At 41.1% G+C, this 25,314-nt stretch overlaps 1 protein-coding gene across 6 annotated transcripts in view; it reads right to left on the reverse strand.

Moving 5' to 3' along the window:
- Positions 1-19,926: 19,926 nt before the first annotated feature.
- The window catches only part of ERCC8 (ERCC excision repair 8, CSA ubiquitin ligase complex subunit), a 30,751-nt gene continuing 25,363 nt past the window's right edge, over positions 19,927-25,314 (reverse strand). For 5 of the 6 annotated variants that reach the window (XM_074569050.1, XM_074569048.1, XM_074569054.1 and 2 more), the window contains 2 exons: positions 22,900-22,986; positions 19,927-21,649 (listed from right to left, as the gene is read on the reverse strand). In XM_074569050.1, the coding sequence (XP_074425151.1) occupies positions 21,581-21,649; positions 22,900-22,986 (156 nt within the window). In that variant the 3' untranslated portion in view covers positions 19,927-21,580. The remainder of the gene's footprint in view (positions 21,650-22,899; positions 22,987-25,314) is intronic. The other variant, XR_012584838.1, reaches the window with a different exon arrangement.

Here is a 25,314-nt window from a genome sequence, read left to right on the forward strand (position 1 = left end):
TGGCAACTAAGAGTCGCTCAGGGCAACCCTAGGAAGGCGCGGTAATTCCTTGTTTTAAAAAAACAGAGCACCACTGGTGAGCTTTGGCTCGATGCTTTAGGGCACGCTCTCACCCCAGACTGCAGTACTGCTCCTCTCTTACAAGCTATTCAGGATGAGGATAACACTCCCCAATGGCTCCCACCTAGAGAAGTATGGGGCACAAAGAAAGGTGATGGGGAATTCCCGGTGTGTTAACAGGTGCTCCGTTTTAGTTTGTCTGTCACTTTAGCTCACAGAAAGCTATAAATTGCAGCTGAGATGGTTAACATGGAGATGATAGCTTGAGTCAAAAGAAGAGGCAAAAACAAGGAGGGGGTACAAAGGCACATTGAAGATGCAAACTCCTTTTATGATGTGCAGAAAAGCACAAGATGAAGGGACCGTGAGCTGAAGCTGTGAAATGAATGCATAGTCAACATGTAAGAGCAGAAGGGGCATCTGAGTTGGAGCACAGCAAGAGGCTCAAAGCAGAACTTTGAGACCACAAGAGGCAGAAGCATCACAGAAAGCTTGTTATGAGTGTGGAAATAATATGAGAGGCTGAAAAACAGGTGGTGGTATGGGGATAAAAAATATAGCTTGTAACAGGTCCTGCAGAAACTTCACATCAATGAATGATTGATTAGGCTGGAGATTAGGAGGACCTTGAGCTTTTGGATTTGCTTCATGCTCCTGTTAGAATAGTTGGGATTATGACAGGTGAAGAAATCCTGGGGCTTTTGAAAGGGCATCTTAGTAAGATCATTGGGTTTGTTCAAAAAGGGTATGTAGAAATAAAACAATCTATTGAGCAATACTGTGTGTCTCACCTAGGAAGGGAGGATGGCAAAACAAAATTAAAACTCCCCATTCCCCCACCATCCTTAATTTTCAGAAGTTGGAACCCTTTGTTTGATTTCTCGGTTCAAAACCATTTTTTCTAAGACATCAGCCAAGAAAAACTACAAACACACTTTAGGAAACAGCACATCCCTGCTCAGGCAGAGCCCTTGGGAGCCTTAAGACTAATAAGTCTTGACTTGTCCAGAGGGATGCGGCTATGTGGTTCAGCAAGCAACTAATATTCCTCAAGTGTTGTAATATCTATTTTGCCATGCCTGATAAGGCTGCCTTGGCTAAGACTAAATGGGACACTAGGGCACATAACAATAAAAAGTAAGTAGGTCACCTGTAGACTTCAAAATGCAAGGCTGTTGTAATTAATGGGGGAAAATAACAACAATTACACGATGCAAGTTAACAGCTCTAACACATTTGATGCCAACGGTGTTAGCAACAACAGCTGCTGCTTCTCTCTTTGGAGCCCCATAAAGAGAGTAAGCGGCCTCACCTTCCATGCACTTTAGGAACAAAGGTAACTGGAATCATCAAGCAAGTCTGTGAGGGTTGGGAGAGAACAAAAATAATGGTTGACCTGCTCACGGCAGGTAAATGATTAACATGCAGCAGGGGAAAGGCAGCATGAAGGAGACAGCTGTGCCCTGCACACACAAAGAAAACAGAGGCACACAGGAAGCCAGAGGCATTTAAATTGTAAAAGAGGGAGCTAGCAGAAACCGGGCTTTCTCAGTTCTTAACACGTGAAAGCTGCACATGAGATTTACTGTAAATTTAGGTAATCTTTTAAGTTCCCTACCTTTACCATCGAAGAACAGGGCAAGAGGGAAATGAATGTAGACACTGGAGACAGCTTCCCTGGATTTTACAAGACTGTTACTCTGTTGATGAGATTGTGTTTTAAGAATCTTCTAGAGATGAGTACTCTCTAGGACTGTATTTGAAACCTGAAGATCGGCAGGAGAATTGCAGGAGCCACTCCCTTGTGCAACAGCAGTGTTGAGTGTTGGGAGCTTTTGCTGAAATAGTAAGGTAGTCATCCAAAGAACACCAACAAATGCCTGCATACCAATCTTGAAGAGATACAAACGTTACCCAAATCTTGGTTGCAAGTTTTGCTTTCCTAGACAACATCTGGTTTGCCTGTGCACCTGTGCTGGTGTTGAGTGACAAATGCCAAACCTGTCCCAGACAGGCTCTGTTGCAAGTGGCTCGTATCCCACAGCTGTAACAGCACAGCATGTTGCTGTGTTTGGCAGCTGGACTGGAGACAAAAGGGCCCTCGGTGGCCCTTCTCATTTCCCAGTTGGAGTTACTTTCAGACTTTGCTTACTGCTTATTGCAGGGGAAAAAAATTGCTTTTTCTACCTAATCCTCTGGGCTGAAGCAGTGTCCTTTGTGTAGCCAGGCATCTCTAAACGTTTCTCTGCCTAGGTCTGTTCTAGAGAGCCATGCATGTGTCCTTGTGTAATGCTGGTTCAGACCTTCCAGGAGCAGTTTCCAAACAACAGGGAAATTCCTCCTCAGACATGTATCATCACTTTTGCTGTGGCACAAGGTGAGAAGATAACACAGTCCTGGTCATCTCTCTATGGATGAGCTGAGTTGTGCAAGGGGGTTTCCCACCTCTCTCTGTGGGCACACACTGCATGTAACTGTACAGAAGTGAGTAGCTGTTGCTGGTTTTGCATGGTTTCTTGACACCACGAACCCACCACAAACTACTGCAGTGTTGTCAAATCAGCTCTGTTTCAACAGTTACATGTTTACCTACATGTTGAGCTCCAGTTTTGCCATTTGAACAATACTGAATTTGACAAATACTTGCAAATGTGACAAAGCTATTAAACTACGGAACTTTCCATATAAACCCACCCATCTTAAGTAATGGTAATAAAATCTTTAGGTCCTTACCATGAAAAATTTTTTACTATTAGGCAGCTGCGACTGGTGCTAGGAAGGGGTGAAGGAAGATGCTCCAGAAGTAGGGTGAAAAAGGCTATTGCAAAAGTAGAAGCAATAATTGTAAGCGTATGAAAAATATCCTTAAACGGGATGTTTAACAGAGGTAGTGTCATGATGTCATATATATATGATATATATATGTGATATATATACATTCTATTATATATGTATATATTTTAAAGTTTATATATGATGTTTAAATAGTACATATACATTATATACACATATACACATGTATGATACACTGTAGATACAAATATCATGCATTATTATGCAATTATTATGCAAAAATTATATAATACAGTTTATTATACACACAGTGCTTCTCCAATGAAAATTGGTAGTGACACACCTCTTCAGCGTATTGCTTAAATGCAGGCTGATTGCAACACAATCTGTATCAGGAGGGAGAAGTAAATCACCTGGAAGAAGTGCTTTGCTGTCAGCCAAAGGAGCCTAATTGAATGTAATGACAATACTAAAGCCAACGCACTTGTCCAGCCTATTCCCAAAATTCAAAACCTTGCATCACCAGATTTTTCATTTTAATTTGTCCCATCTCTGAAAACAATATGTGGGAAAAAAGGGCTATCTCGCTAACATTGTGATTCTAATCTCCAATTTAAAAATGTATAAATGTGAAGATTTAACTCTTGTTGTGCAGTGTGGATAACCGTTGAATGAACACTCCAAGCATGTTCCATGATACAGCAGACAACGGCTGTTCTGGACCCCACATCATCTTACAGCTTTTCACAGCTGAGAACGCTAATTCAGATGCTATCTACCAACTGTCTTCTTATACAAAATTTATAGCTAAATTTTTCAGGAGTCAAACTTAAATGTATGTGTTGTTGACATTGACAGTAGCAAACGTAGGAGCTGACATAGATGAAGCTAAAGGAAGTAGTAATCTTTTCAGGATGCTGCAGGAATATGTGCTATAGAATAAGAAAAAAAACAAAAGAAAGAATGTCAACAAAGAAGTGAACGCTAACTCTGCAGAATACCTGGGCTGTGCTTGATAGGCTTTAGCTGTCCAAACTGGCAGGTGCAGGAATGTCATGGTGCAATACACCATAAGGGTGCAGAGCTCCAGGAAGATCAGTAACAATAAGGTGTTAGTACAAATTACATCACCTCTAAATCAGAGTAATCAGTGAGGATTTTTACCAGATTTAAGGTTTGTTTTGTGCTGTTAGAAAGAAATGAGTTAACTGGGCAAGCTGAAGACAAATCAGTATGGCCAAGGGAAACTCTTTGGTGCTAGTGAAGACTTAGCTGTGTCGCCACAGCATGCCACGTCCTGCACAACATCTGCAAGGGTAAAAGTAAGATCTTTGTCAGGTGTGGGCTTGAGTAGCTCCAGATTTGCATTTTGCCTGAACACAAAAGTGACATCTTATTTATCCAAGCAGCATGTGATGACACAGAGATGAGAAAACAGCTATATCTCTCGCATCATTTTCTTACTGCCTCACTAGTGAAGAGACCGTGCCCTGAGACTTTGTGGGCTGTTGTGTTCCCTGAACAGGAGGGACACAGATGCCTGTCAAAGAGTGCTCTCTTTGCTATGTTCAGTGTCCATGCAAAAGCTCCAACTAATTTTGCCAGTTTCCAGGCAGTTTGCTGTGAGAATGCATTACAAAGGTGGTACACCTGGGTTAAAGAGTGAGAAGAGACCTTCAAACCAGAGCCCTTGAGTTGTTTCCTTTGTTTCTTACGCAGACAGCCAAGACTCAGGAGATAACTTACCAGGTAACTGAGTTATGACTCAGTTACTGAAATAACTGAGTTATTTCAGTGAGAAATGGACACAGAATCATATAATCACAGAATGGTTTGGGTTGGAAGGGACCTGAAAGGTCATATAGTTCTAACGCCCCTGCCACGGGCAGGGACACTTTCCACTAGACCAGGCTGCTCAAAGCCCCATCCAGCCTGGCCTTGAACACTTCCAGGGATGGAGCATCTATAACCTCCCTGGGCAACCTGTTCCACTGCCTCACCACCCTCACAGTAAAGAATTTCTTCCTAACATCCACTCTAAATCTACTCTCTTTCAGTTTGAAACCATTACTTCATGTTCTATCATTACACTCCCTGATAAAGAGTCCCTCCCCATCCTTCCTGTAGGCCCCCTTTAAGTACTGGAAGGCTGCTATAAGGTCTCCCTGGAGCCTTCTCTTCTCCAGGATGAGCAATGCCAACTCTCTCAGCCTGTCCTCATAGTAGAGGTGCTCCAGCCCTCTGATCATCTTTGTGGCCCTCCGCTGGACCCGTTCCAACAAGTCCATGTCCTTCTTGTGCTGGGGACTCCAGAGCTGGATGCGGTACTCCAGGTGGGGTCTCACCAGAGTGGAGTAGAGGGGCAGAATCACCTCCCTCGACCTGCTGGCCATGCTTCTTTCGATGCAGCCCAGGATGCAGTTGGCTTTCTGGGCTGCAAGTGCGCATTGCCAGCTCATGTTGAGCTTCTCACGCACCAGCACCCACAAGTCCTTCTCCTCAGGGCTGCTCTCAAGCTATTCTCTGCCCAACTTGTATTTGTGCCTGGGATTGCCCTGACCCAGGTGCAGGACCTTGCTCTTGGCCTGGTCGAACTTCATGAGGTTTGCACAGGCCCACATCTCAAGCCTGTCCAGGTCCCTCTGGATGGCATCCCTTCCTGCCAGTATGTTAACCCATTCACACAGCTTGGTGTAGTTGGCAAACTTGCTAATGGTGCACCCAATCCCACTGTCCATGTTGCCGACAAAGATGTTAAACAGCACTGGTCCCAGTACTGGCCCCTGAGGAACGCCACTCGTCACTGGTTTCCACACGGACATTTAGCTGTTGATCGCAACCCTCTGAGTGTGGCTATCCAGCTAGTTCCTTATGCACTGAGTCGTCCATCCATCAAATCCATGCCCCTCCAATGTAGAGACCAGGGTGTCATGCAGGACAGTGTCAAATGCTTTGTATAAGTCCAGGTAGATGACGTTGGTTGCTCTTCCATTATCTACCAATGCTGTGACGACATTGTAGAAGGACACCAAATTTGTGAGGCATGATTTGTCTTTGGTGAAGCCATGTTGGCTGTCACCAATCACCTCATTTTCCATGTACCCTAGCAGAGTTTCCAGTAGGATCTGCTCCATGATCTTGCCAGGCACAGAGACTGACCAGTCTGTAGTTCCCTGGGTCATTCTTTTTTCCCTTTTTGAAAAAAGGGGTTTTGTTTTCCCTCTTCCAGTCAGCGGGAACTTCACCAGACTGCCACGACTTTTCAAATATAATGGAAAGCGGCTTGGCAACTTCATCTGCCAGCTCCCTCAGGACCTGTGGATGGATTTAATCCAGTCCCATGGACTTAAGCACCTTCACGTTCCTCAGATGGTCTCAAACCTGATCTGCTCCTACAGTGGGCACTTCTTCGTTCTCATAGACCCTGCCTTTGCATTCCGCAACTTAGGCAGTGTGCTTGGAGCCCTTGCCGGTGAAGACCGAGGCAAAAAAGTCATTCAGTACCTCAGCCTTTTCCATATCCTGGGTGACCAGGTCTCCTGTTTCCTTCTGGAGAGGGCCCACATCTACAAAACTTCTGAGGAAGCTATTGAAAGTCCACCTCCCCCTCTTCAAAAGCTAACCGTCTGTTTATTTTTCCTGTCTCTTCTCATATTGCTCATGCCAATGTCCACAAGAATTCCCATGAATGCTACTAAATCACAGAACCTTGCTAGCAGCAAAGCAGCTTCTCTTGCCTTTTTCTGCCAATCTCTGAGATATGAAAAAACAAAGGATCAGAAAAGGCAGCTTTACCATTATTTACAATAAATCCACAGACCATTCTGCCTTGGCAGGTAAGCCAGTATTCACAGGATGCAAAACTACAGTAAAATCACACCAAGAAATTACTTTCCAAAATTGATTCTTGTTCACACTACATTTACTTAACAAAGAATTGGGGAAACCTAAGACTGTCATAGATGTTTTTTTTTCTTTTTTTTCTTTCTTCTTTTTTTGGTCATTTTAATAAAACTTCCTGCAGACAGTACTGAGAAGATTGGGAAGAAGAGCAGAAAAATAAAATAAAATAAATGGATAAGCAAAAGGGAAAGAGGTATTCAACACCATTTCTGTGAAGATATTAGAGTTTTCCCTGGTTGGGGTTCCCATTTGATTTCAGACAAATCAGACTATCTTTGTCCCAGTTCTCCCCATGACAGTAATGTCACCTGTGCTTGGTACACAGGCCACAGAATAGTAAATTACTTTGAAACTGAAGATACCCATTCATGCTCAAGGAAAGGTAATCCATGCAAAATTAGCCTTGTGGCAGACATGCTTTTCAAGACACTCAAAAAAGGAGCTGTAGGCAAGATATGTTTCAAAGGGGCTAAGATAACTACTGCCACTTTCCTAATAAGGCCTCCAATAAATTCAGAAGAAACCAACTAATTAAGTGTAAGAACTTGATAATTTAGAGTAATTTTTAGATAAAATGCTGTCATGGTTTAACCCCAGCTGGCAAATAAGCACCGCGCAGCCGCTCACTCTCTCCATCCACAGCAGGATGGGGAAGAGAATCAGAAGAGTAAAAGTAAAAACCTCATGGGTTGAGATTAAGACAGTTTAATAGGTAGACCAAAAGCCACACACGCAAGCAAAGCAAAACAAGGAATTAATTCACCACTTCCCACCAGCAGGCTGTTGTTCAGCCATCTCCAAGAAAGCAGGGCTCCATCACGTGTAATGGTTACTTGTGAAGACAAAACACCATAACTCCGAACGTTCTCCCTCTTCCTTCTTCTTCCTCCAGCTTTATATACTAAGCATGACAACATATGGCATGGAATGGAATATCCCTGTGGTCAGGTGGGGTCAGCATCCCGGCTGTGTCTCCTCCCAACTTTTTGTGCAGCCCCAGCCTACTCACTGGCGGGGCGATCTAAGGAGCAGAAAATGGCTTGACTCTGTGTAAGCACTGCTCAGCAATAATGAAAACGTCCCTCTATGGCATCTTGGGATGCATCAAGAAGAGTGTGGCAAGCAGGTCAAGGGATGTCATCCTCCCCCTCTACTCTGCCCTGGTGAGGCTGCACCTGGAGTACTGTGTCCAGTTCTGGGCTCCCCAGTTTAAGAAGGACAGGGAACTGCTGGAGAGGGTGCAGCAAAGGGCTACGAAGATGATTAGGGGACTGGAACACCTCTCATGAAGAAAGACTGAGGGATTTGTGTCTTTTCAGTCTGGAAAAAAGATGACTGAGGGGGGATCTTATCAATGTTTATAAATACTTCAAGGGCGGGTGTCAGAAGGATGGGGCCAGGCTCTTTTAAATAGTGCCCGGGGACAGGACAAGAGGTAATGGGCACAAACTTGAGCATAGGAAGTTCCACCTAAACATGAGGAGGAACTTCATTACTTTGAGGGCGGCAGAGCCCTGGAACAAGCTGCCCAGAGAGGTGGTGGAGTCTCCGTCTCTGGAGACATTCAAAACCCACCTGGACGCGTTCCTGTGCAACCTGCTCTAGGTGACCCTGCTCTGGCAGGGGGGTTGGACTAGATGATCTCCAGAGGTCCCTTCCAGCCCCTACCATTCTGTGATTCTGTATTATCAATACTGTTCCCAGCACAAACACAAAATATAACCCCATACTAGCAACTATGAAAAAATTTAAGTCTACCCCAGGCAAAACCAGTAGTACAGATGTTAACAAGAATATGCTGGGAATTTCAACAAATTTCGAATCTTGCATCATGATAGTGGAGTCTTTGTGGCTCGTACTGTGTTATCATACCCAGGTTACACACATAAACAGGTTGGTTTTGAAACTAAGCCTCTTCCCTGGCAACATAAGACCTGTGAGGTAACAATTTCTGAAAAAGAAATCCCATAAGCTGATTACCAATCAATCAAACAGAAATCTATAGGACATTTCATACATAATTACATTTCTGTGGTCTCTCATACCTATAGTACTACCACAGATCAGGTATTTTAAAATAAGCTTTTGAAATGAAGAGAAAAGAATAAGTGACAACTCCCCCCCAAAAAACAAACAAAAAAAAGCCCACCCAAACAAACAACAACGAAATTCTTCACTTAAGTATTTGTTTTCCTAGAAATATTTGCAAAAGGCATTAAGAACGTCTTCCATTGTATCATGCTTTTATATATAAAAATATGGGCAACCAACAGCTTTCCCTCATGAAAGGATGAACTGTGCGGGTCTGCAGTTACATCCATAACCTATTAGATGTAGGTTATGGCTCACAGTGCATGTTCAGATGGTGAGGGTGTGCGGCAAAGTAACGGTGGCAGTCATGAAGAAAATGCTGGAGAGTCACAGATCTGTTTTAATCTGAAGAGTGAGGGCGCACCGTTTGCCACTCTCAGTAGAAAGGCGGTTTATGCTTCTCTTTGGAGTGAGGTAGACACTGATCAAAACAGTTAAATCAACTAGCTGCATGGTAAGATTTTACAAGGACTAACCTGCATCCTAAAGATATTTTTTTCCTAGGACAGCTTACAGTCTTCCAGTCCCTACAAATAAAGAGCTGAAACTGTGCAGGAGAGAGAGAAAGTAAGGGAAATGTGTGCAAACAAAAGTTTTGGACTGTACAAACAAAACTAAGAAACAGGACCTACTATGAAATGCATTGTAAGACATAATGCTGCTTCATGCAGTTGCCTAACATGTCCCCGGATGCATCTGTTGAAGATGATAGGACTCTGCCTGGGAGACAGTACTCAGTGGGAATATAGGCTCTAAATGGTGAAATTGCTTCTACCGTGTCTTTATGGTGAGGTAGAAACAAATATTTCAATATCACTAAAAAGAGACTATGCAAAATGCTGTGTTTTAGATTAGAGTCCCTGAGAAAACAACTTATTTTTCCAAACAGGCTACAAAGAAAGGTGGGGAGGATAAGAATTGTCTAAGTAATATGCAAGGGAGATGGATGAGACAAAAAAAAAAAAAAATGAGGAGAGAAATAACAGTTAGACAAAGTAGGGGAGTTTCCCTACAACCTCCTTCCGTTATGCTGGATTTGTTTTTAAGACTCTGCCAAGCTGTAGTAGGATTATCATGCATAGAAAGTAAAGAAGCAATCCAGTTCTGCACCAGAGCTTTCCTTCTTGCCACCTGGGGACAGGTGAGCCAAAGTTAATTTTAACCATTTTGAACTCCCTCACCCAACTGCCAAGGGTGCCTCTGTGCCTGTTTGGCCCATCCTTAAATTAACAGCCTGGAGGGGCTCAAACGCTGCAGACTTTGGTGGCTGCTGTGGTGCAGCCTAGGCAGGCAGACTTGGTGGGGACACAAAGAGGACTCTTTCAGCTGACTGTCCCTGGCTTAGTCATCTCTGGTAATGCCTTTGTCTTCTTGAATAGGTGATAGCTCTGAGCGGGATAACATTGGGTTGATTTGGAATAATGTAGAATATCTATTCACTTGAAGATTTCTGCAGAGTCCAATCAAGGACATTTTCTCTGCTTTGTGCAGCATGGCCTCAGATTTTATAAGATTTGGAAGAACTGTTATTTTCCTCAAAGCAGTTTTGACAACAGCTTTTAACAAGTTAAGCATCTCTGGCAAGGCACTGTAACACAATGTACCTTAGATATCCCCTTTATTGGCTAATTAACCTCTAATAATTTAGAATGCACCCGCGGATCTAATAAAACACTGTTTTTGTTTTCTGCTAATGTTAGATGAAGGTTTACCTTCATTTTGTTAAATCACTCTGATAACTAGCTGATGATTAATATTGTTAAACATCATACAACACAATCCTGTGATTTACTGTAACAGTATTAACAAATCTTAAATTGCTGCTACCTCAAAGTTTCGTAGCGTACATAATCTCTCATTCGTGACAAATTGGCATAGTTGGCAGGATACAAAATCAACTCTGTTATAGTAGCAAGTGATGTGAGTCCCGATACAATGAAGGGGTTAAAGCTTTAGGACAGTAGAAAGGAAGAGGAGTTGGTGATGTGATCATGCAAAAGAAGCAAGGTTTAATGTTTGCCAGATATGGTCAGTTATCTATTTTCTGGGTTAGTGATGGTCTGAGACACCCGTGACAATGGGACAGCATGGGATGCAGCTGGAAGCACAATGCAGAAACATCTCATCAATATTTAAGAGGTAACCATAAATAAAGGTCTGACGCATTTTCTAAAGACATAGTAACAGAAAAGAGTCTTGAAATTTGTTAAGAGTGAAAAGTTACAATCTGGGTATCTCAGCTTGGAATAAAGTAGTAAAAAAGGGTGGAGATAGTTGCTGGAAGAGTAAAGGAACAAAGTTTATGCAGGCAGGCTAGATAAGAATTATGAAATATACTGAAGAGAAAGAAAAGTGATTTAAAGAGGAGGTGATAGTTTTGGAGAATAAAAGCAAAGGTAAAAAGAAGCCAAACAAGCAAAATTATTAAGAAAATAGCTAGATCTTAGAAGAGAAGGTATCTTTACATTTGTGGCATCTTTCATTAAACAAGTGGCAGATTGGAAATGTGGGAGTAAATGAAGAGGAAGCCATTTAGATGGGAGGTGAGGGGATGAAAGTTAGTGGACATTGGGCACAAAAAAGGGTTAGGCCAGATTTTATGAATAGTTATACAGGAAAAAGTGGTAAAATCTCAACTCTGGACGGAGCAGAGCAGGCAGCTGTTTTGTATTGCACAAAGTTACAAAACTGAGAAATACTTTAATAAGGCAGTTAGTAGTGCTGATGATTTTCAAAGATTTCTGCAATACTTCAGCTATACTTTTAATTCACTAAGTCTCTTTTTAGGTAAACCAGACCTTAAACATCGATATGATCACTGTTGTTAATGACTGTAAGATTTTAAGAAGCTGGAGGTGATTGGGAAAAATAATTATGAACACAGTTCAATTATAAAATGAAAATAATATTTAAATGACAGGTTTCCAATACAACTCTTTTCTACCCACTTTAATGAACAAATGATGCAAGTGTGGGAACTAATGAGTCACTTCTTCACAGAACAATATTGCACTGGGTGCAAGTGAGTAAACAAGCAGCTAATTCCAGAAACTGCCCGTATATGTTAACATAAGGGTTACGAAAAAGCTAATGAAACCTCCCTCCTATTTTCCTTATTCTGTGTATACAGTTCTGCTGTAACATAGCCAAATGGCTTTTGGATCAAAGCTCTCATGTTCTTCTGCTCAAAACACCGACCTGGCAAACCATTATATGCACCTAAGCACGTAGCCATGCCAGCCAAGTGGAAATGGAGAAGAAAGGTGAGGATGGGCCTAAGGAATGCCCAGAGAGGTTGGGTGATATTTCAAAACCAAACAGAACTACCAGTTTTAAGCAGTAGAGCTTGATGAATAATACTGGTTGAGTAAAAGGTTGAGGACTTCAGTGTAGAGGCACGCCATGATTAAGTACCAGCTTGGAGAGCTGTGTGTGGACATGGCTGTGTGCAGCAGAAAAAGGAGATGCAAATTAACAGCAATGATTACGAACAGCCAACTGGGGGGAGCGGGAGAGGAGGCAAGAGTCGAGGACGATGAAAAATCTGTATTTAATTGACCCTAGGCAAAGCAATGGAGATAGAGGAAAGATGGAGCAGTGTGAAAACCATTGCTTTCCCAGCACCCACACACCGGCCTATGTGGACCACGACCTTCACCTCAGGGTTCAGGAGATCAAGGTGCCACAGAAGTGAGTACTTGCCTTGGTGATGCACCACTGCAGCATGGAGGATTGTTAAACATGCATACCCTGTGCATCTTGGGGTGCAAGCAGGGCTCTACCTTTCCTTCTATGAACTAGAATTGCTCCTTTGTTTCCTTTCTCTATGAGCTGGTTGTGGCTGGGATAGAGTTAATTTTCTTCATAGTAGCTAGTATGGGGTTAGGTTTTGGATTTGTGCTGGAAACAATGTTGATTAATACAGGGATGTTTTCATTATTGCTTACACAGCATCAAGGCACTTCTTGCTCCTCACACAACCCCACCAGCAAGCAGGCTGGGGGGGCACACAAAGCCAGGAGGAGACACAGCCGGGACAGCTGACCCCAACTCACCAAAGGGATATTCCATACCATGTGGCATCGTGCTCAGCAATAAAACTAGGGAGAAGGTTAGTGGGGGGCGTCGCTGCTTAGGGACTGACTGGGAATCAGTCTTTAACTTTAAAAGTTATCCATAGTGGCAGAACAGGATGAAGCAGCTGTTTCAAACATTCATTTAGGCCCTCAGGTATATTAGCTGTCTGCAAAACAATTAAATGTTCTGGAAACTTTATAAACAACGACGAATAGCATTCAGATGGCAAAGTTCCATGCAGCTCTACAGAAACTTTTTTTTTCTTGGGAAACAATTTATGCACTACCCTGAGAACGTGCAATACACTCCAAGTACGTGCCAAATGGGACCATTTCCCACAGATGTGCAGAAGAACTGCTCAGTATAAGGCTCCTGTTGCACCAGTGGCAGTGCAAAACCACGGAACAGCATCAGACCGTTTGGACACTTAAGGTGTTTAGCTTCAACTCACACATGCCATAACGCATGACTGAGGTACAAATATATATTCTCTAGGCCATATGCTCCACCCAGAAGAACTAATAATAGGCAAAAACAAAAAGAGGGTAATTCAAATCTGCTGTTTTATAAACTCCCAAAACATTTTTTTTTTCACGTTTGCTAGCATGAGAATCACGATCAGCTGATTTCCTGAGGTGTTACAGAGCAGTGTAGGAGGTGATAGCAACAGTAATTAACTGTTGAGCAACATGAGACACTCCCTACTGACTGCCACAAAACATGAGAACTTGATATTCTTACCATACACCTACTGTTTGGTGTATCTTTTATCTCAGCAAACATGGGCTCCCCAAACTGCTGCATTCATTGTGCCCCATCAACACAGCTTATCTACACGAAATAGTTAAGAAGCATAATAACACATTAACAATGTAGTCAAGCCATGGCAGTATTAAGGTCCATACAGGTGAAATGATGCAGCACCCCAGCTGCCTTAAGGTATATTAGCCTGTGGTGGAGTTGCTCACATAAGCTGGAGTTAACATCTCTGTTTATGCTGCTGCCTGCAGAACAGATGTACCCCAAGTTAGAGGAAAGGATTCTTTTTTTCTCTCTTTCTTTTTCCCAGGCTACCCCCCGCTCTTAAAATGCCACTGACAGATAAAAGATCCACCATACAGACCAAGATACATTTGTGTGGATGAAGGTAAAACATTGCAGTCAGGTATTAATAGCTACAGTTCCTTCAGAGGCCACCCTGAACTACTAACAGAAAGGGTTAAGAGTCAACTTTAAATTTTAAATACAAATGGAACTGGCTGGCTACCAAATGTAAGTTTATTCTTGCCAATGATCTCCAGTTAGAGCATAATATATTTCTTCATTTATTATGAATATGCTTTTTGAGCTAACTTTTCTAAAAATAGGATTCCCAATTTTCTTAGAATGTTTTAATAATTCTGTTGGAGGCTAAGACCTGTAACTAATATAAAGCAAGTATCCTGTTAAATAAATGCTTTGCAGTCAATAGAAAATGAAAATGCTCAGTATCTTTCAAATGTGTCTGCTGAGAACAGAAAAAAAATATTTTAATAACCCCCCTTTCTTTGCCCTCCACGTTAATCTATTTTGTGTTAAACAAAGGCACATTATTTTTGTTGCTGAATAAATTACCCCATTCTTGCTTAAACATGTTGCTCTAGATTACAAACATAGGGCTGTAAAAATAACTGGTTGGATTGATTTAAACTGCTGATTTTTATCTCCAATTCGGCATGAGGAAATTTACTATAAAACTTGTTTAGGATTGCAGATGCCTCTCTGTCCCACAGCTGCAAGAAAAGGATGGATTTGTAATCTTCCAAGTGTACAAACCTCTGTGACCGACTGAAAGTCTCCTTAGCACAAAACTAAAATGCAGAACTAAAAATATCCTGGTTTCTTTCTGCCTTAATTTGAAAGCAAATGGCGATAAAATGAAAATTAAGAACAGGGCTGTATGCTTACGCAATTAAAAAATTCTTTCATATGTAAATAGAAAGCTGCCTTAATAGGCCCAAATATTTTTTTTCCAGTCTCTTGGGCTTGGTGGAATTTGGCAGGACTCGGGGTGGTTAAAGGTTGCCAGCGTGGTGGATGACATCGGTTAGCTGTCATCCGGGCAGAACGTGTGGGCTGGTGGGTAAGGCTGACTACACAGCACACGGATCTGATTAGAAGGGATGAAGCTCTGGGGAGTAGCCATGCACCTGCCTGAATTCCTGGCCACTCAGTCATCCCTTTTTATCCTCCATTCCTGCCGCTTTTATAAAATAGACTAGAAGAAAACAAAACCAAGGGAGGATGGAAGAACGCACATCCATTTCATAACTCAGCTTTAACCACACAAAAGGACTTCATTGATATATTTCACATACTTGTGTTTAGTTGGGTATTATAAGCATTAACTGGTGTTCACCGAAACTAATATACTGCATTCAAGAACATCTCTCAGGTGTCAAAAGCTCAGCACACATCTTAGTGGCTAAGCACACGGACAATACTCAAACTCTCTTTCTTTATGGACTCCTATAAACAAGTTAGTTCCTATGTTTTACATGCCAAAAATATGTATCTGGACAGTTCCTGTAGTTTAACTGATATGACCATAACTAAATTATGTATCGCAAACTTTACTTGTACTAAGCTAGCCGTAGGCTTACCCATTCTTTGTGTCAAATCCAAGGCCAATGTGCACTGAAGAGCTCACAATTCTCAATTGTATGCACTAGAACTTTACCTGCATTAAAAAATGAGGTAGGAAGAAAACCAAGAACTATCCTCCAATGGTGCCAAAGCAGTGGTATTTTAAATATATTTATATCTTGTGTGTGTGTGTGTATACATGTATATCTCTATATCTCCACTCAAGATAAGATAAGAACTGTCAACACAAGGGTAAACATAAAAGCAAAAAAAATGTAACAGTCAATTCTATTGATGTTCCCAAACCTAAGAATTTTTCAACTTTAAAATAACAAAGGACTTAAATTCTGGGCCCTAAGCTGACTGAGCATATGAGGAACCCATTCTTCATTAAAAAAAAAATAGATGTCTTGTGCAGTGAGAAGCCTGGCCTGACTACAAATCCAAACAATACAAAAAAAGGTGGCAAGCAAATCCATATATTTCAGTCTTGTCAGCCTGTGTGTGAGTATATTGGGGATAGAAAAGAGGGTAAAAGGAGGTAAGCACATGATGTTAACTTGTTCTTCTCAATACTTGGAAGTTAATCATATTTAAATTCTCATGTGTTAATGCTTTCTTCCAGGTCTGTGTACAGGAGGAAAAAAAGAATCATTTTTTTACCTGGATGTTTCAATACCAGATTTTTTCTAAGCATCATAACCTAAACATAATCAGTCTTGTCTTACTGTCTGTATAGAATGCAACTTTCACTCCAGCTGAAGGAGGCGTGTCTCAGGCTCTCTGGATTTCTTCATCTGGGCTGGCTCAGACTGACTCCCACCTCCATTGTTTCCTTAGGCTAGAAGGGAAAGGAAATTCTTTGATCTCTTCTAAGAATGAATACAATTTTTTTCCTCGTTTGGTACCTGCTGTATCAAGCTCAAATAAAGTTCTCTGCCTTGGCAGGCAAAATAAGTCTTCTAAGCCATAGTCAATTCCCGGAATGGCCAGAAAACATGAAAGGACCTCTTTATGTATTCTGATACAGAGTATGACTACTAAATCCCAGTACAGCTACTGTGATAAGAGTGCAGCCCATTCCAGCATAAGCTGTCTCTTTAAAATCTTAAATGTCTTGCTGCTTTTAACAGGAATTTAGAATCCAGCTATCAGCTACTTGCCTCTCAAGTGAGTAACTATGTCAACATAAACATAGCACCCCTTCTGACACCTGACTGGAATTTCAAATGTGTTTTATTTCTGACTGACGTAAGGATGGGAAGTGCAATTCAGTCTATACGATCCCACTTGCTGCATTTCTGGTTCTGTAAGAGCTCTGATACTATAAAAATACATGCTAGAACCATAGAAGCAAAATATGCATAAATGAAGGGGAAGACTCAGACATATTTAACACATTTAATTTACACACAAGCAAAAGATGCACTGTTGCAACTGTCACCGTTGACGGAGTACTTGATTCTTTCCAGGAAAAATAATCATAGAATGGCTTGGGTTGGAAGCGACCTTAAAGATCATCTAGTTCCAATCCTGCTGCCATGGGCAGGGACACCTCCTACTAGACCAGGTTGCTCAAGCCCCATCCAGCCTGGCCTTCCAGGAATGGGGCATCAAAAACTCTGGGAAACCCTCACAGTAAAATGTCTCACCGCCCTCACAGTAAAGAATTTCGTCCTAATATCCAGCCCTCTGATCATCTTCATGGCCCTCCACTGGACCTGTTCCAACAGGTCGATGTCCTTCTTGTGCTGAGGACTCCAGAGATGGACACAGTACTCCAGGTGCGGTCTCACCAGAACAGAGTAGAGGGGCAGAATCACCTCCCTTGACCTGTTGGCCATGCTTCTTTTGATGCAGCCCAGAATGCAGTTGGCTTTTTGGGCTGCAAGTGTGCAAGTGTGCATTGCCAGCTCATGTTGCACCTGTGACCCAGGTGCAGGACCTTGCACTTGGCCTTGTTGAACTTAATGAGGTTCACATGGGCCCACCTCTCAAGGTCCCTCTGGATGCCATCCCTTCTCTCCAGTGTGTCAACCCCTCCACACAGCTTGGTGTTGTTGGCAAACTTGCTGATGGTGCACTCAATCCCGTTGTCCATGTCACCAACAAAGATGTTGAACAGCACCAGTCCCAGTACAGTCCCCTGAGGAACGCCACTTGTCACAGGTCTCCACTTGGACATTGAGCTGTTGACCGCAACTCTTTGAGTGTGGCCATCCAGCCAATTCCTTATCCACCAAGTGGTCCAGCCGTCAAATCCATCTCTCTCCAAGAAACAAGGATATCATGCAGGACAGTGTCAAATGCTTTGCACAAATTCAGGTAGACAATGTCAGTTGCTCTTCCCTTATCTGTCAACACTGTAATCCTGTGGTAGAAGGCCACCAAATTTGTCATGCACATCTTGCCCTATGACGGATATGTGGCTTAGTGACTTCATCCGCCAGTTCTCTCAGCACCCATGGATGTATCTCATCAGGTCCCATGGACTTGTGCACCTTCAGGTACTCAGATGGTCTCGAACTTGATCGTCTCCTACTTGTGAATGTGAGGCTGCTCCTATCTGTCTATAGAGGGCCTCAACTGCTTGGTCTTCCTGGCCAGGTGGCCTGTAGCAGACCCCCACTCTAACATCACCTGGCCCTGCCCTCCCTTTAATCCTCACCCATAAGCTCTCAGTCAGCTACCCATCCATCCCCAGGCAGAGCTCCATGCATTCCAGCTGGTCATTGACATAAAAGGGTGACACCACCTCCTTATCTCCCCTGCCCATCCTTCCTAAAGAGCCTGTATCCTTCCATTACAACACTCCAGTCATACGAGCCATGCCACCACATCTCCATGATGCCAATAAGACCATAGCCCTGCAGGCACACGCACATCTCTAACTCCTCTTATTTATTCCCCATGCTATATGCATTTGCATAGAGGCCTTTAAGTTGGGCCCCCGGACGAAGACGACTTACTGGCTGGAGTGGCTGGAATTCCCTTGTGCTGCACTCCAGGTGCTCTTCTGCTGACCAGCAACCCTTCTTCAGACTGTGGGCATCTATTGCTGGCACTGGCATCAAACTGGTAGGAATGGGATGGATTGAGGCTCCCCTTCCCTGGTAACTTTAGTTTAAAGCCCTCTTCTCAAGCTCGGCAAGCCTCTGAACAAAGATGCTCTCCCCCTTCCCTGACAGGTGGACCCCCTCTGCCCCCAGTAGTCCTTGTTTCTCAAAGCAAGTCTCTTGGTCTAAGTAGCCAAACCCCTGGTTGTGGCACCACTCCTGTAACCATTTGTTGACAAAGTCCAGTTGGAGGCCAGTCACTAGAGGTACACCCCAGCGATCAATACTGGATCCAGTCCTGTTTAATATGGTCATTAATGACTTGATGATAGAACAGACTGTGCATTCAACAATTTTATAGATGATACAAGACTAGGAGGAGTGCTTGATTCACCAGATGGTTGTGCTGCCACCATTCAGAGGGACCTCAACATACTGGAGAAAGAGGCAAATGGGGATCTCATGATGTTCAATAAAGGCAAATGCCAAATCCTGCACCCAGGGAGGAAAAAGCCCATGGTCCAGAAGAGGCCAGGGACCAAGCTATTGGAAAGCAGCTTTATGGAAAAGGACCCAGCACTCCTGGTGAACACTAAAGTGACCACAAGCCAGCAATGTGACCTTGCAGCAAAGAAGGCCAACAACATCATGGGTTGCATTAGGAAGAGTGTTGTCAGCAGGCTGAGGGAGGTAATCCTTCCTATGAGGAAAGGCTGAAAAAGCTGGGACTGTTCTGCCTGGAAAAAAAAAAAAAGGTCCAGGAGGATCTCACCAATGTGCAGAAATATCTGATGGAGCCAGGGAAAGGGACAGTAAAGATGAGGAAGTCAGAGTCAGACTCTTCTCAGTGGCATCAAACAATGGGGCAAGATGCAACGGGTGCAAATTGAAATACAGAAAACTCCATTTACATCTAAGACAAGACTTTTACTCTAAGAATGCTCAAACACTGGAACAGGTTTGTAGGTTGTAGAGATACTCAAAGCCCGACTGGACACAAGCCTGAGCAACCTGCTTTATGTGACCATGTTTTAAGCAGGGAGGTTGGACTGGAGTATCTCCAGTGCTCCCTTCCAATCTCAGTAATTGCATACTCAAAGCACAGGAAAACATCTCTCATTTGAGAGAGAAAAAAAGAGGAGAATTAATGCAACAGTCTTATTTACGGGTTCAATTTTTATGACTTCTCACCTTTTTTAACAAATACAGGTTTTTTGCCTCTCCTGTTTTATATACCACTCGCAGTTCACCACAGAGCTGGTGACTTTTTGTTTGTTTTAAAATCAACACCATTTATAGTCACATTACAGATAACTGAAAACTGATTGAAAAAAAAAATGCATTTATTCTTTGATAACAAGCTTTATGATTTACTGGGGACATTTTTTGAAATTCAAATACCAAATACATGCACTGCAGTTGGCATACTGAAATTATAACATGCAAAAAAAAGTCATCCTCTTCACGACAAAAATCAAAACGTGTAATCAATCTTCAATTTGTTCCCCAGTTTTTCCAATTTTAGAGGGAACAGGCAGCATTGGTAATGAAAACTATCACTTGAAAAATATTAGAAAATTCTCTTCTGTATTCCTGTAAAGTAACAGTGTCAGGCTGGTCCTTAACTTCAGCCAATACTTCTGGAAGTCTTCCACCTTGCACCTATCCACCTGATAGGGGGTCTCTCCCAGCAAATATGCACTATATATGAAGCTTGTTTAATCAAAACATTCCCTTGATATGCCCACTCCTCACTTTGTAACATTTTACAATGCTAGACTCTGATACAGAAACTGACAGCCTATTGCTTGTATAGATATTAAAACAGAGAAACACAGTGAATTAATTATAAACTGCATACTAATCACAGAAATAATACACATTATACAAAGATTAAATTATTATCTTTATCTTATTTGTACAATATTTTTTCCTTTTGTCTGAATTTGTGGTCCTAATATCTGCTCTGCTTTGGAACGCATTTTTCCCCTCTATAGAGTTGCGTCTACATCTTATGGGAACCTCTAACTCAGCTCTCAGCCTGGTGACTACACTATGTCTGAAGCACAAACAAGTAACTGAGATGAGACAATAACCCCAAAAAGCTTCTCCCTTTCAAAACAGAGTAGGCATTAGGACCACAAATTCAGATGAAAACATTTTTGAAGGAATACATTTGATATTTCTAAGTTGAAATGTGATCCACTTTCTGCCTTCTGTTGTACCTCAAGCCAGTTTCTGTCCAGGAATTCTTCATGCTGGCTAGGGAAACGTCAGATTCCTACATAGAAGACTGATCTTAAAAACCTGCTACCAGGAGCAACAAAAACTCTAAATTAGTTTCTATTCTCAAATTTCTGGGACAGATTCAGGTACTAGTTGATGCGGTCACCATATAAATACATTAATAGATGATTGCAGCTATAGCTCTTTCTGAACTGCATCTGTGGAGAAACTTACGCAAAACTGAAAAGCAAAAGAAGCAGCACAAAATCCTGTTGGCTCATGCAGCGCATAAGCGCTTGAAAATGGATGTAGTTTGCTGTGTCTAGACACTGATAAAAATAAGTTGGAAGTATCTCTGAGCTAGTCCTCCTTCAGGCAAAACCATCATGTCTCTTGGAAATGAAAGAATTATTTCCTTCTGTATTAGTGACATCAGAAACAATGCAATATTAACTGGTCCCAAGGGCTTTTATTTTTACTTTATCAGCTGTTCAACACTGAATAAAGTATATCAATGCATTAGGGTAAGTATAAACATCAGTAAGTATGAAAAAGTAACCATTTAGATTTAACTGCAACAGTGAAGAAAGAACACAGAGAACAGTGGAAATTTATTTCTGAAAGACCTTGCTCTAACAGAACTGTACCAAAAATCCAGGCGTAATAAATCCACCAGTATCCAACTCTGTACATAAAGTCTGTGAACGTGGTGCCTGAATGTCAGTTTTATGTCAGCACATAATTGAAATTCAGCCTTCATCATCACTGCTGCTCCATGCATCTTCATATGCTGGATTTAAATGCTGTTGAGGTGGAGACTAAAGGAAAGAAAAACAAAAAAAATCTCTCAGTGGTTTGCTTAATTAAAAATATTAAAATCAAATAAGGCTAATGCTAAAGACATTTCTTCAACTTCTATATGTAGACAAACTATTGTGTCTTTCACGGGTACTGGATTTTTTTCAACCACTTCTTTGGCCATTCCGCTGATTAGAGACAGGATAAATTAGGAAAAGAAATAGTGCTCTATTTAATTCCAATTAAAACAAAAATGTATCTGGAGCACTGACTGGAAGTTCTACAAATGTCTGGTATAAAATAAAACAGATAGATATTACTGTGGGGTTTTCTGTGTCATTGGTTATAAGTCATAATTTCCTTGACCCAGCATAACTGAGCACTACTGTCTCAAGAAGTCGTCCTGGCCTCTATCCACATCCAACAACTACTTCTCACCTCAGCCCCTCTACAGTCAAGGTAAAGGGTTTGTGCAGCTTCGCAGCGCACTAAATTACAGTGAATCAGGGTAAAATTTTTTTCTTGTTGACTTCTACCCTGGGTTCAGAGTCTGGTCATATAGGCACTCAAATGGCTGTTCCAGCACATGAGAGGGAGCAGAAACTAGTGGCCTGTGGACAGCAAAACAGCTTCTTTCAGACACAGTGCTCATCTACAACGTTTGCAAACTGCAGCTGTAGCTTAACAGATTTCAAAACAATGGCACGTATTACATAACTCCATCATGTCAAATTTAAAGAGGCAATTCTAATCAGAGTTGGGTAAATAATCCTGTTGATGTGGGTTTGTCTTTGTTTTTTCAGACTAAGAAAAAACAATTCACACACATCAAAATTTGTCTTGCCTCAGACACTAAAATAAGCTTGTTTAGAATCTTCTTTATTATATTTCTGCATCAAAAATATTTGGGTATTAAATGTGGCATCCCTAATCTTACTGTTTAATACACAGTATACAAAATAGCATAAACCACAAAAACCAGTTTGGAAATTAAGGAAGTTAAAGTAGAAGTTGAAAGACTGATAGCCAAATGACAAACACTATTTTCAATTAAGTGAGAAGCCAGAAGACTGTAAAAGATTTTACTAGACTATGAAAGAAAACATCCTCTCAAAACACCACAACAATCAAATGATTGCACAGAAACAACAGGTGACTCTCCTCTTAATTAGGAGTTTTTACAAATTTTGATGGTGAAATACATACTTCATATTTAAAACACCACCTCCCCAAGTATAAAAAGTATAGTTCAAACTCAAAAACTCATTACCTTTTCAGAAAGGTCATCAGGAACTGGCTCTCGAAGACCTGGTATCCATGCAAGGATATTGCAATCTTTGCTACCACTATAAAGTTCCTTTAAGAAAGCATGCAAAAATTACTTTTACACAAATTTACTGAACAGCAACATAGATATAATGTTGGGGAAAAAAGTGTATGAAATACTTACTTTAAAATAAAGACAAATATCCAAATTCTAAATTGTACTATAATCTTGATAAACACTGTTTTAAATAATATGCCAAAACAAAATGTGTGAGTTTTACATTTTTCTCAGATTGCTGACCAAAAGAGCACTACCCACATTTAAATGAACTTTATTGCTTAAATGCACTTTTCTTCTTCCCTCTTTCACGTGTCACGAGAAGACACCTATTTTAAAGTCAGGGATCTTATGAGATTATTCAATGGAAAAGTAAGGGGGGGGGGAGGGGGGAAGGGAAAATTTTTTTCTTATAATTGAAAAATATGAATCAACTTAAAAGCATCTAGTAATACATGTTAGAAGAGTGCAGACATATAGAACAAAGAAGTATTAAGTAAACATAGTTTCAGTATGCCCAGGGAAAGAAAAGAACAAATAAAGAACAATTTGAAGCCTTGTATCCTGTTGGGAAGGCAGAGATCAGAAAGATCAATTTATTATTTTTAATATAAATAACTCTATTTATTATGGTAATGACTAAGGACTGAGATCCCATTGTGCAAGGCACCCTGCAAACACATGGAAGCAAACAGTCTCTACACCAAACAGCTAACAGTCAAATATAGCTTAGTTTTCTCAGTTCTTTAATAAAGGAAATACAGATTTCTCTTTCACTTTAAACTGAGGAAATGTTGCTAATGAGAAATACTGCACCATCTTTGCAGTAAATTTTGCTCTAATAGTGGATGCAATGTCTGACAACAGTTCAGTATTGCTGTGTGTTTAAACTGCCTGAATGAAACATATAAAGTATTTTTTTCTGTATTCAGGCTGACAGCATAAAAGCCTTGCTTCAAGCATGTTGGCTTTTATACTTAAACTAGCAACTTTGTGCGCATTATTAATACATTGATTCAACTTAAGTTCTGTCTTTGCAGAAAGTCTCTTATATTTTGTATATTTAATTCTAGAACTGCATGAATTACACTGATGGCGCAGGAATTTAATGCCTTATTCCTATAAATACTCATTTATGTGGGTAATCTTACTCAAGAGAGCTAACATACTCACTTTTGTAAAACTGTTCCCGTGCATGAAGTTGGTCATGCATAAAACACATCCTACTTATTTTGCTTAAAAGAAGACAGGTCAAAGTTACTACAGGGTGTAGGTCAAATGCCACTTTGTCAGCAGTACTCCACTCAGGCCTCCTGTCTTTGACAGGATACAGAATATCACTATAACTTTAAAAACTCCTTCCATGCCAAAATCTCTCCTTTTAAGCAAGGTCATGGTGACATCAGCATAATTCCATTTAATCTTTATTACCACTTGTCTCACTTTCTGATCCTGGCATTGCAAGATCTTCAGTTAATATCCACTGCATTGAGTAATACTTACAATTAATTATTAAAACCTGAAATGGTGACTCATACTTTAAGTCAGTCAAAAAGAGCCAATAAGCTCCATGCAGCATAGGACATACACATATGTTTTACTACAAACATGCTCTATGCATGTTTATGGTACAATATATGGAAATACTATGCTTTAAGTCCCTGAGGAAAGATTGTAAATAAAACCTAATTTAACTTTCAGTGTATTTTACTTATTAGCCTGCCATTGGATTTCCCAAATACCTTTGCAGATGTCACTGATATTTGTCAAACAATACAAGTAGCTATAAGTTAAAGCAAAATTGTTTCCTGATGCATACCTAATATTTTATGACATGTTATTTGTGCATGGTGCTTTACTCCATTTCTTTTTCTGAAAGGGAAACGTAGGTCTTGTTTGTTTACTTTAATTATTTTAAGCAGCTAATATGGCACACTGGTATCTAGTTTATTAGATCCAACAGTAAACATCATCTAAGAGATTGCACAATGAAGACCTCCTCTTCCACACCACCCTTGAAATTACCACCTCCTATTAAATTAATGGCTCTTATTAAAGGGCCAAATTCTGCAGTTCTTATTACTCAAGCGGACTAACATCTTATTAAATTTACAGAGATATTTACGTAAGAACAATTTAGGCCAACAATAATGTAGTGGATTTTATGGCTCTATTCCCAGGATCTCAAAAGGCACATATACACGCATTAACTAAATCTCACACCGCTCTGTGGACACAGCTCCACACAATGTTTTAAACACAAAAGATATTCCACACAAGCCTGCTAGTTAATTTGGACCTCAAAAGAATAGATACAGATAAAACAGGTACAGATAAAACAGATATAGCTAGTTGCTTGGG

Source organism: Larus michahellis, chromosome Z, assembly GCF_964199755.1.
Source record: "Larus michahellis chromosome Z, bLarMic1.1, whole genome shotgun sequence".
Classification (NCBI taxonomy): Eukaryota; Metazoa; Chordata; class Aves; order Charadriiformes; family Laridae; genus Larus; species Larus michahellis.